Source organism: Strongylocentrotus purpuratus, unplaced genomic scaffold (genome assembly GCF_000002235.5).
Source record: "Strongylocentrotus purpuratus isolate Spur 01 unplaced genomic scaffold, Spur_5.0 spur5_scaffold_9, whole genome shotgun sequence".
Classification (NCBI taxonomy): domain Eukaryota; kingdom Metazoa; phylum Echinodermata; class Echinoidea; order Camarodonta; family Strongylocentrotidae; genus Strongylocentrotus; species Strongylocentrotus purpuratus.
The window spans coordinates 8,609,747-8,623,309 of NW_022145615.1; the positions used below are offsets into that span (position 1 = coordinate 8,609,747).

At 36.9% G+C, this 13,563-nt stretch overlaps 1 protein-coding gene across 1 annotated transcript in view; it reads left to right on the forward strand.

Annotated features, from left to right (window-relative positions):
- The window catches only part of LOC581135 (myelin expression factor 2), a 30,474-nt gene extending 24,365 nt beyond the window's left edge, over positions 1–6,109 (forward strand). The window contains exons 9-12 of the mRNA XM_030976687.1: positions 1,398–1,927; positions 2,317–2,368; positions 3,299–3,400; positions 4,087–6,109. Of these exons, the coding sequence (XP_030832547.1) occupies positions 1,398–1,927; positions 2,317–2,368; positions 3,299–3,400; positions 4,087–4,148 (746 nt within the window). The 3' untranslated portion in view covers positions 4,149–6,109. The remainder of the gene's footprint in view (positions 1–1,397; positions 1,928–2,316; positions 2,369–3,298; positions 3,401–4,086) is intronic.
- The last annotated feature ends 7,454 nt before the right edge of the window (positions 6,110–13,563 follow it).

The window sequence follows — 13,563 nt, forward strand, 5'->3', positions numbered from 1 at the left end:
ATATTTCACCTCCAGATTCAGCTTAATACCAGATGACAAGATGGATCAACTTCAGGACGAGTTCAATCTGTATCAAATAGATGAAACAATAGATGACTGCACCAAAGATGTGACAAGAATTGACCAGAAGTGGCATGTAATTGGGCAGATGATGGAACTGTCAAGATACCAGAGAAAGTATTCCCTGCTCTCCCAAGTGATGAAGTGTGTTTTGGTGGTATTTCACAGCAACAGTGATGCAGAGAGGGTCTTCTCGATGGTAGATAAGATCAAGACTAAACATCGTGGTAATATGAGCACCAGAACTATGAGCTCCCTTCTCACACACAAACTAAGTATGCAGAACAGAAACCTGACATGCTATACCACAACATACAGTTATGATGTCTTGCAGGCTGCAAAGAAGTCTACATACTTGGCCCTTCATGCTGGAGCTTCTACCTCCAAATAATCAGAATGACTTAATTACTGTTACAGGGTACCTTGAAACTAACACTGAACAGTGTTACCCGGTAAGATATGCGCAAAACAGTTCATTGATACCATTCTATATGGGTTATCCATCAACTACATGTACATTATAATACAAGTATTTGTATAATTATTTAACTTTAAGTATACCCATAAAATAAAAGCATCATGGGGTTTCACAACATGCAGAAACTTAGAAGCTTCAGGGGTGTTTAACACCTGCACTGAATTCATTGTTTTGAAACTTGAAAGTATGTGGTGCCTATAGCCAAATGCTCCTTCCTTTCATGAAGAAATAATTATATTTTTTCAACAGATGTCTTGTTCTGCTGACATTGATTTTGACAACCTCATTTACATGTAGCTCAATGAGTTACAATAATTTTGGATTGTTGACTGTTGTCTGGAAAGTTGAATACCATTATTGCCAGTCTCATTTTATGCATAGATCTATGTCATGTATAATTATTTAAAAAGTAACTAGACTTAAATGCATCACTCTGCATGAGTGGCTAATTAAATCTATGTCTATTATCTGCTCTGCCTCTGCCAAGGATAAATTAAAATGTGGAGTTCACTTCAATCACTTTTTTGTTTGGTATGACACAAAAATTACCCATAAACTTGGGTTGAATTTTAGGGGAAATGGTCCCTAAAATAGGCTCAGATTGCACCAGAGAGCATCTGGAAACCCAGAGCTTCCAGGGCCCTAAAGCGGGCCCTGGACCCCGGCTAAAAGGACTTCGCGCTCGTGATGTGCGCTTCGCGCCCATGATGTGCGCTTCGCGCACAAAGTGTACAGATTTCTGATTTTCAAATGTTGGCATGTATGATATTGATGAGATGTGGTTCTTTTGTCTGCAAAGCAAGCATTGTTTGCACACTGTTTACTAATGTTGAAATTCCCATCTTTTCTCCATCAACAGGTCTCGGAAGTTCGGATCTAGGTCGTAACAACTCTGGTCTAGGAAGCTTAGGAGGGTTCGATCTGGGCATCGGGTCTGGGAGCATGGGCGGCAGGAGCCAGAGCCTTATCGGAGGCAACAACGATCATATGGACAGGGGCCTGATGGGGATGTCGGGACTCTACGGGAACAACGATCGTGATTTCATGGACAGCCGTGATAGAGACAGGGGCATGGGAGGCATTGGCGGCCTTGGCAACCTTGGAGGCATCGGAGGAGGTGGTGGTGGCATGGGAGGAGGAGGAGGAGGGGGTGGCGGCGGAAGGGACAGGTACAGGAACAATGACAGGGATGACAGGAGGGATCGGGATCGAGACAGGGGGGACAACAGGAATGATAACAGGCGTGACAACAGGAATGATAATAATAGGCGTGGTGGTGGAGGAGGAGGAGGAGGAGGTAATAATGGCGATGGTGGTGGCGGTAGAGGACGAGATAGGGGAGAGAAAGGAATGGCCAAGGAAGGAGGAACACAAGTCTTTGTGCGCAACGTGAGTAGTATATTATATTTCACTTGATTTCTCAAACTATTTTAAACTATTAGTAGGGTTTGAATCAGTGATTTTTTTAATGTAATCCTTTGTAAATATGATGCTGAGCTGATGTTCCAATTTGAATAAAACTCTTTGAAACTGCAGGATTTACCATGCTTCTTGTAGAAGAATACAAAAATTCCCTCATAAAGATTTTAGAAGAAGAAATGGGGCCATATGTGTGTACATGGCACTTGACCAGTGCCAGAGGGATGCGAAATGAATCTTCTGTGCTTCGGGAGTGGGGCAATACAAAACTTTGAAGTTCTTAAAAAGCTGCCCTGAATTTAAAATTTAAAAAAAGTTGAAATGTGTTACTGAAAGCATTTATTCTTCTTTTCATACAGCTCCCATTTTCTTACTCGTGGCAAAAACTGAAGGATGTCTTCAAGGATGTTGGTAAGTGATAATCTACATGTTAAAAATAAACCGTGGGATAAATTAAAATAAATACCAAACAGACGAACAAAGTCTCTGTGTGTGTGTGTATGTTAAATTACTTGTTTTATGCCTTGCAAATTTGTCTAACGAGTAAAGCTGCAAGAATTCTCATTGAAATTTTATCAAGAAAATTATCTAAAGATGGACGTATCATTTTTACAGTACAGATAAAAGTACTGAAAACAATAATAGCCATAGGGACTATCTTTGTGTTAGTGATGTGCGCTATATAAATATTGTTCATTCACAGTTCAGGATCTTAGACATGGAAGGTGACATTTCAAAGCTTGTATGTGATATTTCTGAAATTAGACCCTTTATATTTTGACCTGAAAGTTACTTTTCTTCCAAATGCTATTAGAATCACACTGTTAAGTGCTGACGGTATATAACATTTTGCTAACCTAGGACCATATTTCTTGCTTTATATTGTTTTATTCTTTTAATCAAAGGAATCGCTTTGGTTGATAGGGAATAAGAACAAAGTATATAGAAATCTTTTTGAAACAAAAGAAGAAAAAAAAATGATGGACACAATTTGTTTGATTCTATTGCTGTTAAGTGTAGCATGTTAAATAAAAAATGTCCATACTTTTCAAGGAGGTGAAGGTGAATTTTATGTGTATTTTACAAAAAATGAGGAGTTTGTCATGACTATCTTCATCATCATAGTTTAACATCTGTTTTTGTTAACGCTGTGATGTTTGTCCTTTTATTTCTCAAATGGCCTTTCTCCAATCCATTTGACCTTCAGCATCCTTCTTGCAGAGGCCAAATGCTCCCAAATTATATGTCCCCTTCAAAGATTTGCAAGACCTGCCGCATAGTTTTGAGCTGGCATTGTTTTCTGTAGAAGACGCACACGTGATGTATCTGTGTTCTCTTTAGGTAACGTGACATTCGCATCCGTAAAGACCGACGAAAGAGGGCAGTCCCGTGGATTTGGAACAGTTCGATTCGACAATTCCATGGATGCACAGAATGCCATCAGTATCCTTTACAAAGCAAGAACAAGGCATGGCTGCAGTCCATTCCACCGTCCCTGAATATCGCCTGTTCGGATCCTGGAGTGTGTTACATTGTAGCTCTGTGTAAAATGATGAGTTGATGCTATTCTGGCCCCAAACAGATTACAATAATAATACTAAGTAAAAAAAAAAATTAAAAAAAAAAAAAAAAAAAAAAATCTTTTTTTTTTTCTTCAATTTTTGAGCCCTCCACAGGCTATTTATTGATGATATTCACAAATAAACAAATCAAATATAAGTCAGTCTTAATATACATGTAGCACATTATACTCGTTAAGTGTCTACAGTGTATGTGCTTTGCTTAGTAAGGTAGAATGTAGATAATTTTATTCTAAGAGATAATTGCAATTGCAAATATAGAAATATACAGTTGTATATTGAAATGATATATCCTACTACAGATAAGAGTTAGAAAATACAGAATGTACATTAGAAAAAGCATGTACATGTAATTTAAATTAACAATTTGATTTTAATTATTTCTCCCAAACCAAAAAGCAGTCTTCAGCACCTTCATTACTGTAAAACCACATTCAATCACTAATAATCTATTTATCTACAGGTGTAGTTTTTAGATTCTAGGAAGTTTATCATTATAGGCTGTAATTATTGTAATCAATCTTTTGCCTTGACCCTCCAATTCCCCAGACATGAAATCAGGATCCATTCAAGAAGGCCGTGAAATTGAAGTCACCATGGATTGCTACTGAGATGGGCATGAAATATCAGTTTAATCTCTCTTTATCTATCTGTCTCTCTCTCTCTTTCTCTCTTTTATTTTTTAAAGCATCCTTTGCTTGTGATGTTTGCTTCTCTTCTCGTCTGTGCTTGTACATATCTCGCTCCGTCTTCTTTTATGTTGCGTCCAATCCTAGCCGGTTTCTTCGGTCTGCCTTTCTTGTGTTCTACTTTTAGGTAAGGTTTCAAGTCCCACCAATGGCAAATCCATTCGGCTTCTGATGCAATGATTCAGTCATGGTGAAACATCTTCGTAAATCGTGCGTCACTAGCTTCAGAAGGCTATGTCGTATTTCAAATTTGCCTAGAACTGTTAAAATGCTACTCAAGATCTTGTTCACTTGGCTGTTGCGTTCTTCAGCATTTCTCCACACAAGGACTAATAGTTTACAATTTCAGCTCAGAAATTGCCTTCTCATTAAATTTACCTGCAGAGTATAACTACTTCTCATCATATTTGTATAGTTTGTGTGCGCATCGTAGTAAATATGGACTTGCTTTTTAAAAGATTATCAACTGTTGTAGTTGTTTGGTTTTAGATGTGTAGACATTCCATTTCACATACCAAGTGATGTTTTATATCTCTTTGGCCGTGAAGCAGTACACATAATATAGATTTGCTCTGTTTATTGATAGTGGTGTGAATTTCACTGCTGAATTTGGCCGATATTCATGGCTTCCTGATCACAGTCACTGTATTGTGGTTTTTATCCTCTGCAAAATTATTATTAAAGATGTGAGAATAAATTAAGTTTGCATAACTGAATGTTAAGAGAAGCTTATTAATGTGGAGGAGTTAGCTTTGTTTGGAATGTACCACCTTTTCTTGCTCAGATTTTGTTCAGTGATTTCGTCATTGAAGATTCTGTCTTGAGATGTTTTTAAGTTTTGTAACATGTATTTGTCAAAATGATAAGAGGTGCTGGACTATAATAATCATTGGAATAGTGCTTTTCTCAAGACTGGAAAAAACAGGGATAATATTGCTCTTTTCCTGACAAGTAACTATTTTTTTTACAGAAAGTAACAATAAATTATGTGGAAAGCATCAAGTTTATTCATTGTATATAAATGTAGACTTCACTGCTGCGGTTCATTTTTCGTGTGAATTTGTGGATGTCTAATTTTACTCTCTAAACCTTAATCAATGGTTGGAGAAAAAGTAATGAGAAAAAAAAGTATTCTTAAAGATATTCCACAGGGTCTGGCTGTTTTGTCAATTTTTGCTAGCAAACCTTTCCTTTGGTTTAAGTATGTATATATCTCATCAAGAAATTGCGACAATTCGTTGGATGCTCTTTGAGGTGGCTGTATTGAATTATTTTAAGTATACCAATTCATCATCTATTTTGCCCATGTTATCTTTACATGGATCTGGAGTGAGTCTACACATTTCTATCATGGGCTCGTGTTAAAGATGATGGTGATTTTAGTTTACAGAAAAATCTATACAGTAAACAATCTGGACCTGTTCGTAGTTTGATCTCAGTCAGCTAAGAATAATGTTTCTCATTGAAATTGATGATACGCTATGAAGTCTTCTTGCTTTATTCACTCTTTAAGTCATTCATTTAACATCAGTACACCAGAAGACTTGCGAAAATATGTATGCATTAATTGTCAAAACTGCTTATTCATTGAGGAACTTTTGTGAAGGATATTTTGGTTTTTTATTTGGTGAGGGTCAAGTTTTCCAGCAAGTCTCGGAGATGAGAGCACAATATTCAGCTCTGAAACATACTCCATACTTCCTGTTCATGTTCTCATCCAGCTTAGTCTTATCAGGAATGTTGCAGGACTGTTTGTTTTTTAAAGCATCGTACAATTATAAATGATTACTTTTAACTTCTACTGTTGTGGTCAAAACTTGTTCTAGATTGATTTGATGGACGTAAAATTGTCAAATTAAAGCATTTCTGTAGTCAATAGAAGATTTCTCAAGTATGCTGACGCTCTATTTCTCTCCATTTTCAAGGGTCTTGTGTGATTGTATGCTGTGTGTTGAGTGTGTGGTTTCTTCTGCTGAGGTACCATTGCTTCTTCAGCAAGTTGCAGATTAAGTTTCAAAGACTTCCCTCGATCCAGATGTTTGATATCGCTGAAGTTCTGAAGAAAAGACGGTGCTGACTTTATAATCTAGGCATTTTCTTTATAATGCTATCATCATATGCCTGAAATATAGCATTTCTCTATAAATGAGACGATTAAAGATTTTAAGTTTTTCAACCAAGGCGCTGAGAAGAAAGAAAATATAAATCCTTTGGTTGAGCTGGGGCATGTTATTTAGAAAATTCTCAATATCTTTTGATGATCTTTTCTTTGGGGTAAGCTTACTGTATCTCGGCAAAACCATAATACGACAGTGAAAGTTTTATCTCGCATGAAAGAATCTTCAGCTTTTTCTACAAATGGATTGTGAAATCAGAGGCTGTGAACGGATACTATTGGGTAATTCTTCAAGGGGTTATTCATTGAGGTACAACAACTTGATGTCATCAGGAGTAGAATCCTACAGTCTGAACAACTTCATCATGAGAATTGGGTCATTGTCCAGATGTTAGCGTAAGTCGATTCTTCTACCTTGCTACAGTGCCCCCTGAGGTCGGAGGGATGCTTTTTGTTGGAATGGCTTTCCGACTCCCAAGGACATACTACGGATGGCCAAGAAATGGTACAGAAAGAGAGCTCCAAGAAAATATCAGTTGAACCATCAGATATCGTGCTTAAAATCTCCATATCTTCATTGTTTCTGTTCCTGCATACAGTATGTGTCCAGTCCGCAGTTCAAATGGAAATGCTCTACAACGGTATTGACCGCTTCGATTATTCAGTCGTCATCTTGTACTCCGAGAACATGTACAGGTAACTGTCTTCCTGAAAAATGTTGTTACCTGACATCACTGCATATTTGCTGGAGGATGCCTCTACCAATTTAACTCTATGGTCTCATTGAAAGAAAAAATGGCTGCTGAGGAAAGGCAACATAATTTTCCAAAACTTTTAAGTGGAGTTGATGGATTACAAGTTCACCCACTGGTAGTTGCAGGAAATGAAGTGAAAGGGTAAGTTTTCTAAAGCAGCGGTTATGAATCGTGCAACCTCAGAATCAATCGTGAGGGATTCCTCTTGGTGTCTTCCGAGTTCTAAGGATTCCTGTTAAAATACCCTTGTATAAACTAGTCGATCTGAATTAACATCCTGGCCTTTTCGAGCTTGTCGGGGGAAAAGTGACTGAAGGCATATGTGGTCTGTTTAGAAATATCACTTCAGCACAGGATATTTGAGAAAAACGGAAGACAGCTTATTGGTCTTAAAGAAAATGTTTAGTTCTGAACTCCTAATAAGGATGAAAAATGGTTTGTAAGCTATCCAGAGCTGCCAACCATTCCTATTTTGGTGGAAACATTACTATTTTGCGGCCTTCGTATTGTTTTGAACCCAAGATTCCTCTCTTTTTCTCAAATATTCTGTTTGAAAAGTATACAAAATAGATAACCTAAGGTTGTATTTTGTATGTCAAAATATTCCTCAATCTCGTGAGCTAGAACGGGACCAGTGCTTTTGTTTTGGGGACTAATGAGGACTTTTCTCTCTCATATTCGACACGTTCACATGACCCTATGCCAAGGTGTTGAAAGAAAAGTTTGGATTCTGTTGTGTTGTCTAATATCAAAAAAAATGTGAGACTGTGTTTTCATGACATGGCTAATTGATGGATGAAAATCTAGCGAGTCGTACCTAAAGCCTTAAATATCATGAATAGCCATTGTGCAGACCTCATATTTTGACCTTGACAGAGTCTCAGTGATCGCAATTTTTTGTCACTGCACTTGTTGATTTGGTGTAAGACGACAGCTGAATTAAAACTTGATGGATAGAGTTGACCACTTTGGCCTTGGTGCAAAAATGCAAAAGGTTGAGGGATTGTATTTCATATATTTATAATAAACTTTGAAAGTAAACTGTGAATTTAATTCCTACCGTGGGTCCAATTTACAGGTAGACCTGTTGTAAAGGTCATTTGTCTCCGATATCAGAACTACAGTACTGCATTTCCTTCCAAACAAGTTCCGTGAATCTTTGATCTCTATTATTTCATTCAACTCTGACTTGCAAGTGTGGTCACTGTGGTGCTAGGATGATTGAAGAGTACAGTTTGAAAAGATTCCTCAGCAAATTCTTGGGCGGATATTTTACATTTGTCATTTGATTACGCCTATGTTATATCGGCTTCAGTTGAACATTCTTTTAGTACCAGTTGTGATAATTACTCCACATTTAATACAAATGAGCATTATATTGGTGATAATTGTTCAGTGGTCAAATTTCTGCACTGAACCTAACTTCAACCTAAAATCAGACCCGCATCTACAGTACATGTAATCCTTACCCTAAATCGAATTGCAATTCTTGCCTAAATATCTTGAATGAAGCAACTATCTTGTCACTCCTCTCGAGGCATTGTGTAAGAGAAGATCTGGACAGCTTGTCTAGGTGTTGATATCAAAGTTTTATTATATTATACTTGGTAGTATCTAATTAGACTCGTGTTAAATGATGGAAGGCGCTGACATTGACACATCCATGGTGAGATGGACTCTGAAGATTTGCGGAAAACTTTTGAAAACGTGTTTTGTCCAGCCATTCTCTCCAAAAGTGCTTTAAAGTGTTCTACAATCACAACCAGATGAGGATGTTTAGACCATTTCAAAGGTCATGATTCTTGACTGGAATGTTTGAAGCCAATCCTGCAAGATGATGACATCATTGACATGGAAACGTCTTCCTTCAATTCTTCCCTGGAAGTGCAAGGTTCCTCTGGCAAGATGGAATATTGAGAACATACAGATGTTGCTGCCTACTCCAGTTTTTCAGGATATGAGCATATGTGTGATGTCTTCCAAGGATATCGTCAGTGCTGTCTTTCGTTGATGCAGCCTTCCAGGAACATCTATCAAAAGTCTGTGATTTGCGAGGGTCCACTTCCGAGTTCACCTTCTTGAAATTGGCCCATGTTGCAGTCTGTCCAGCAAGTTGACAAGTTACCTCGTCATCTTTGAGTGTTCTCCCTGGAAAGTTCCTTCAGCGTCTTGTGTGTTGGTGAGGACTTGCAGGTTGACCTTCCTAATTTCCAACCAAGGCCTACAGACAGAGGTCTGTTGTACACTGTAGCATACATACTACAATGTATTGGTAAGTATTTGGTAAGTCCTCAGGTTTGGATTGAAAAAAAAGGAAAGGCTTTTATTTCAATTAAAACCTTATGTTTAAAAAAATATTTACTATGGGGGGGGGGGGCCTTACCTGAAGCAGTTTGAAAGGCCAAAGATTCAGCTACTAGTATTGCTAATTCACAAGCCCCCCCCCCCCCCCCCCCCCCCAAAAAAAAAGGGGGGGGGGGAATACATGCAGATATTCTGAATAATTATTTTGGGAAAAGATCCATTCTGTTGGATATCAAATTGTTAATGAAATTGAATCCCCAATAAGAACTTGCCAACAAAGAAGTCCACATACCTGTATGGATGGGTAGAGGTTTACTTCTTATTCAAATCATCATACTGTTCCTCTCAGACAGAAAGTATTTAAAAAGTTTTCACTTTTGTAGGCAAAATCCAAATTTATTGCTGAAAGTCCGGCCTATTTGCAAGTTGATTTGAATACGGTAAGTAGAGAAAATTTGAACGAACAAAAAAGAGAAAGTTCATCAAAATCGGATGAAAAAACAGTAAAGTAAGTTTTTGCAAAATTTCATGAAACAACGATATGTTACACTTAGGCTACATGCAAAGTAGCGAGTTGATGACATCATTCCCCTTGATCCTGGGAATGTTCAACGCGACATGAATCCTCTTGAAATATAGAGGAGATGACATCATCAACTCGCTCATTTGCATACAGCCCTGTGATACTAATCACTGTTTCATGAAATTATGCAAAACTTAAAATTCCATTACTGTTTTATTTTTTGTCCGGTTTTGATAGAATTTTTTTTTTTTCTCTCTCTCTATTTATTCAATTCATCTATCTTGCAAATGAGTCTGACTTGCCCTTTGAATTAGATATTGTAAGAAATATGAATATGATCTGAATAAAAATATTTTGAATGTGTAATCAATATTCTGGTCTACTCTGATTATTTTGGTTGCTTCATGAATACTCTTGTGCGTGTATGTACTACCTAAATATTGTCACTGTTCTGTCATGCATCACAAAGACACAATTTCATCCCTTTACTGATCATCTGTCAATTGGTCTTCATGGCAATTTCACAAAGGCAGTACAAAAAATATAACAAACAACTCTGTTACAGCAAACTCTTCAATTCAATCAAGGCATTCTCGCTAGTTACACTTATTTCTATTCTATATTATCATAACGTGGTAATTTCCATAGTCCCAAGGAATTTTTCATAAGGTTCTAGTCTATTAACTTTATGATCTCAGCCATGAAGATTCGGTCTTGCTCTTTATGATAAAAATATTTCTTGCACAAAACTTATTTTGATTACATGGGAATACAAGTTTAGTTGAAACTTTAACCTTGGTGAATTGAAACACTACAGCTACATCCGTCTTTCTCTCTCTCTGTATTTCACTTTCTCTGTCTTGTCTGCCTCTCTTTCTCCCTCTCTCTGTCACTCTGCCTCTCTGCCTCCCTCCCTATGTCACTCTATTTCACTCTTTCCCTCTCTCTCTGTCACAATCCTACTTTTGAATCTCATTTCATCTAATTTTTACTTCACTGCAAGTTTGTCTAATGAAGGTATAGGTCATTGTCCACTTTTACACCAACCCCCAACCCCCCCCCCCCCTTAAAAAAAACCACACACACATGCCCATCCACGTCCCTGGAGTAAATGTGGACCAACAGATTGTGTAAATAGAGCACCTACATTGTACAGAAACGTACTCGTATATGAAAGGGCCTCGCATTTTATACAACTTCCAGGGTTCTTGAACCGAGAAGATACAGTTCTTAGGAGTGTACTCTGTACCCCCTACCCCCCCCCCCCCCTTTTGCATACACCAAAGATGGAAATAAAAGAACTACATTTATACATGACAAGAACAATAAGCTTTTTTTTTCACATTTTAATCATTTATTGTCAAAATAATGAGATATTAACCTGGTTCTGATTGTAGAGGAATATTTGAAAAATGAAAAGCCTGCTTACTGTAGGTAGGTCAAGTGTGGAATGTGTATTTAAGACTATATATATTCTTGACATAATATAGATGTTATAAATTGTAAGAAAAGTGACCCTATTACACTAGTGAGAGTGGAGGCTTGTTCACATATACCAAAGTAAATCGCCTTTTTTCTTCTTCATATTTGTATCTCATAACACATAGATACACTGTTAGTGAGTATGTACTTTTTCATCACTACTTGACGTAGCACACAAGAAAGTTGGTATTTACAGCGGCATATGCGAACAGAGCTATATGATGACAAATATCAAACCGGCTAGGTTAGAGCAAACTGGTACATACTGTCTTTAACCTACTTAATTTTACACAATTGTATGAAACTTTACAAATATACCAAGGCACACTGGATTGTCTCTGTTGTATGCAGATTTAGCTACATTTGAACATTAGGATTGTAACTTCATGATTTACGCAGACATAATTTTTTTCAACCTTTGGATAATAAAACTGTTAGAGATTGAGCACTATTTTTTAAATAAAATCCTGTGATATACCTGTAGAAATTTGGTAAGGAATGACCAATCAATGAAAATGAATTAATAATCTCAACCCCCTCCCCCCAAAGTTTGACAAGATAAACTGTAAGTACCACAAGATTTCAGGTTTGAAGGGCATAGGTTCCTAACACAGATAAAAGAATTTACATTAATTTAACCTTTGAGCAAGGTGCTTGTGAAACATTGTACATTACGTAGTTATGTGACGGATAATAATAATAATCCGGTTTTTTATATAGCGCTCAATACACCGATCCAACGATGTACCTTAGCGCTTTACAGATATATTATTACCCCGGTCATCGGATTCAGGCTTACGGATACAACCGATTACATGATATACAAAGTTCATTAACCCATTAACCCCACCTGTCCTCGTTCAGTTACCAGTAGAAAATTTACACAGAATATTGCAGCAATATTTACCAAAATACAATTTTGTCAAAGAGTTTCTATACAAAGTTGACACAATTTCGATATAAAGTATTGGAATAGAGTCTTCATTATATATACATAGAAAAACGAAATTAACAGCACAAAATTCACACAAATTGGAAGTGAAAAAAACTTGTATTATGTGTAGATACAAGAAGACCGATTAAAACAACAAAATCATTAGGTATACGTTTTATGAAACTGGTGAAGAAAAAGGAAGAGATACATTTACCAACTTGCCAGGCACGTAGCCAGAGTTTGATGTTTGGGGGGGGGGGGGGGGGGGGGGGCACATACATGTAATCGATCGAGGTCCAAAAAGGGGTCTACAAAATTTCAACCGATCCAGGAAATTTTAGGGGGCATGTGCCCCCCCCCCCCCCCCCCCCCCCCCCGTGCCCCCCGTGGCTACGCGCCTGCAACTTGCATCTTTTAGTTTATATTACAAGTATGCTTGTATCACCAAAGTAACAAATTGGTATAAGTAGACGTGCAGTAAAGAAGAAATATTGGCCTTTTTCAGCATTTACTCTGATTCACATATAATAAGTATTGTGAAATAAATTCACACAATAGCATACCGATAAATTTATGTCATATTTTACAAAAAATATATTCACACAATATTACATACAAATAACATCACAAGCAATCAAAAATGAGTTCCCATGATCAAAGCGAACATTAATTGTGATAAAGGAACAATATTATATGAATATTAATCGATATTAACAATTTGTTTAGCATTCTTACCTTTGGCAATTCCAAGTGCTCACAAATACACTGCCATTTTCATGCATTCAAGGAACATCCATGAGTCTTTCAAACATTCCCATTTGCAGAATAATGTGACCATTAATTGTTAAGTCTAATCGCCAAATGAATACATCTATAATGTAATGTACATGTAAGTATTCTGTTATTGTGACAAAGTTGTAAAGTGAAAGACTAAATATTAAGCTCACGTTTCATTAGATTTGGTTAAATTAGGCTAAATTTGAATCACACTATACATTTAAGTTAGTCATAAACTGATAACTACAAGTACCTTTTTGGCTAAATGAAACTATAAACATACTAGATATATCATAAATACTAGTTCCACCCTGTAAATATAATATAATTGTATGTTTGCAGCTTAAACGTGATCCCAGAATGCAGAATGCTTAGCATCTATTGATTGTGCCAACAATTTTTGCATTTTATGTACACTTACATGTATAGCATGTAATCATTTAAAA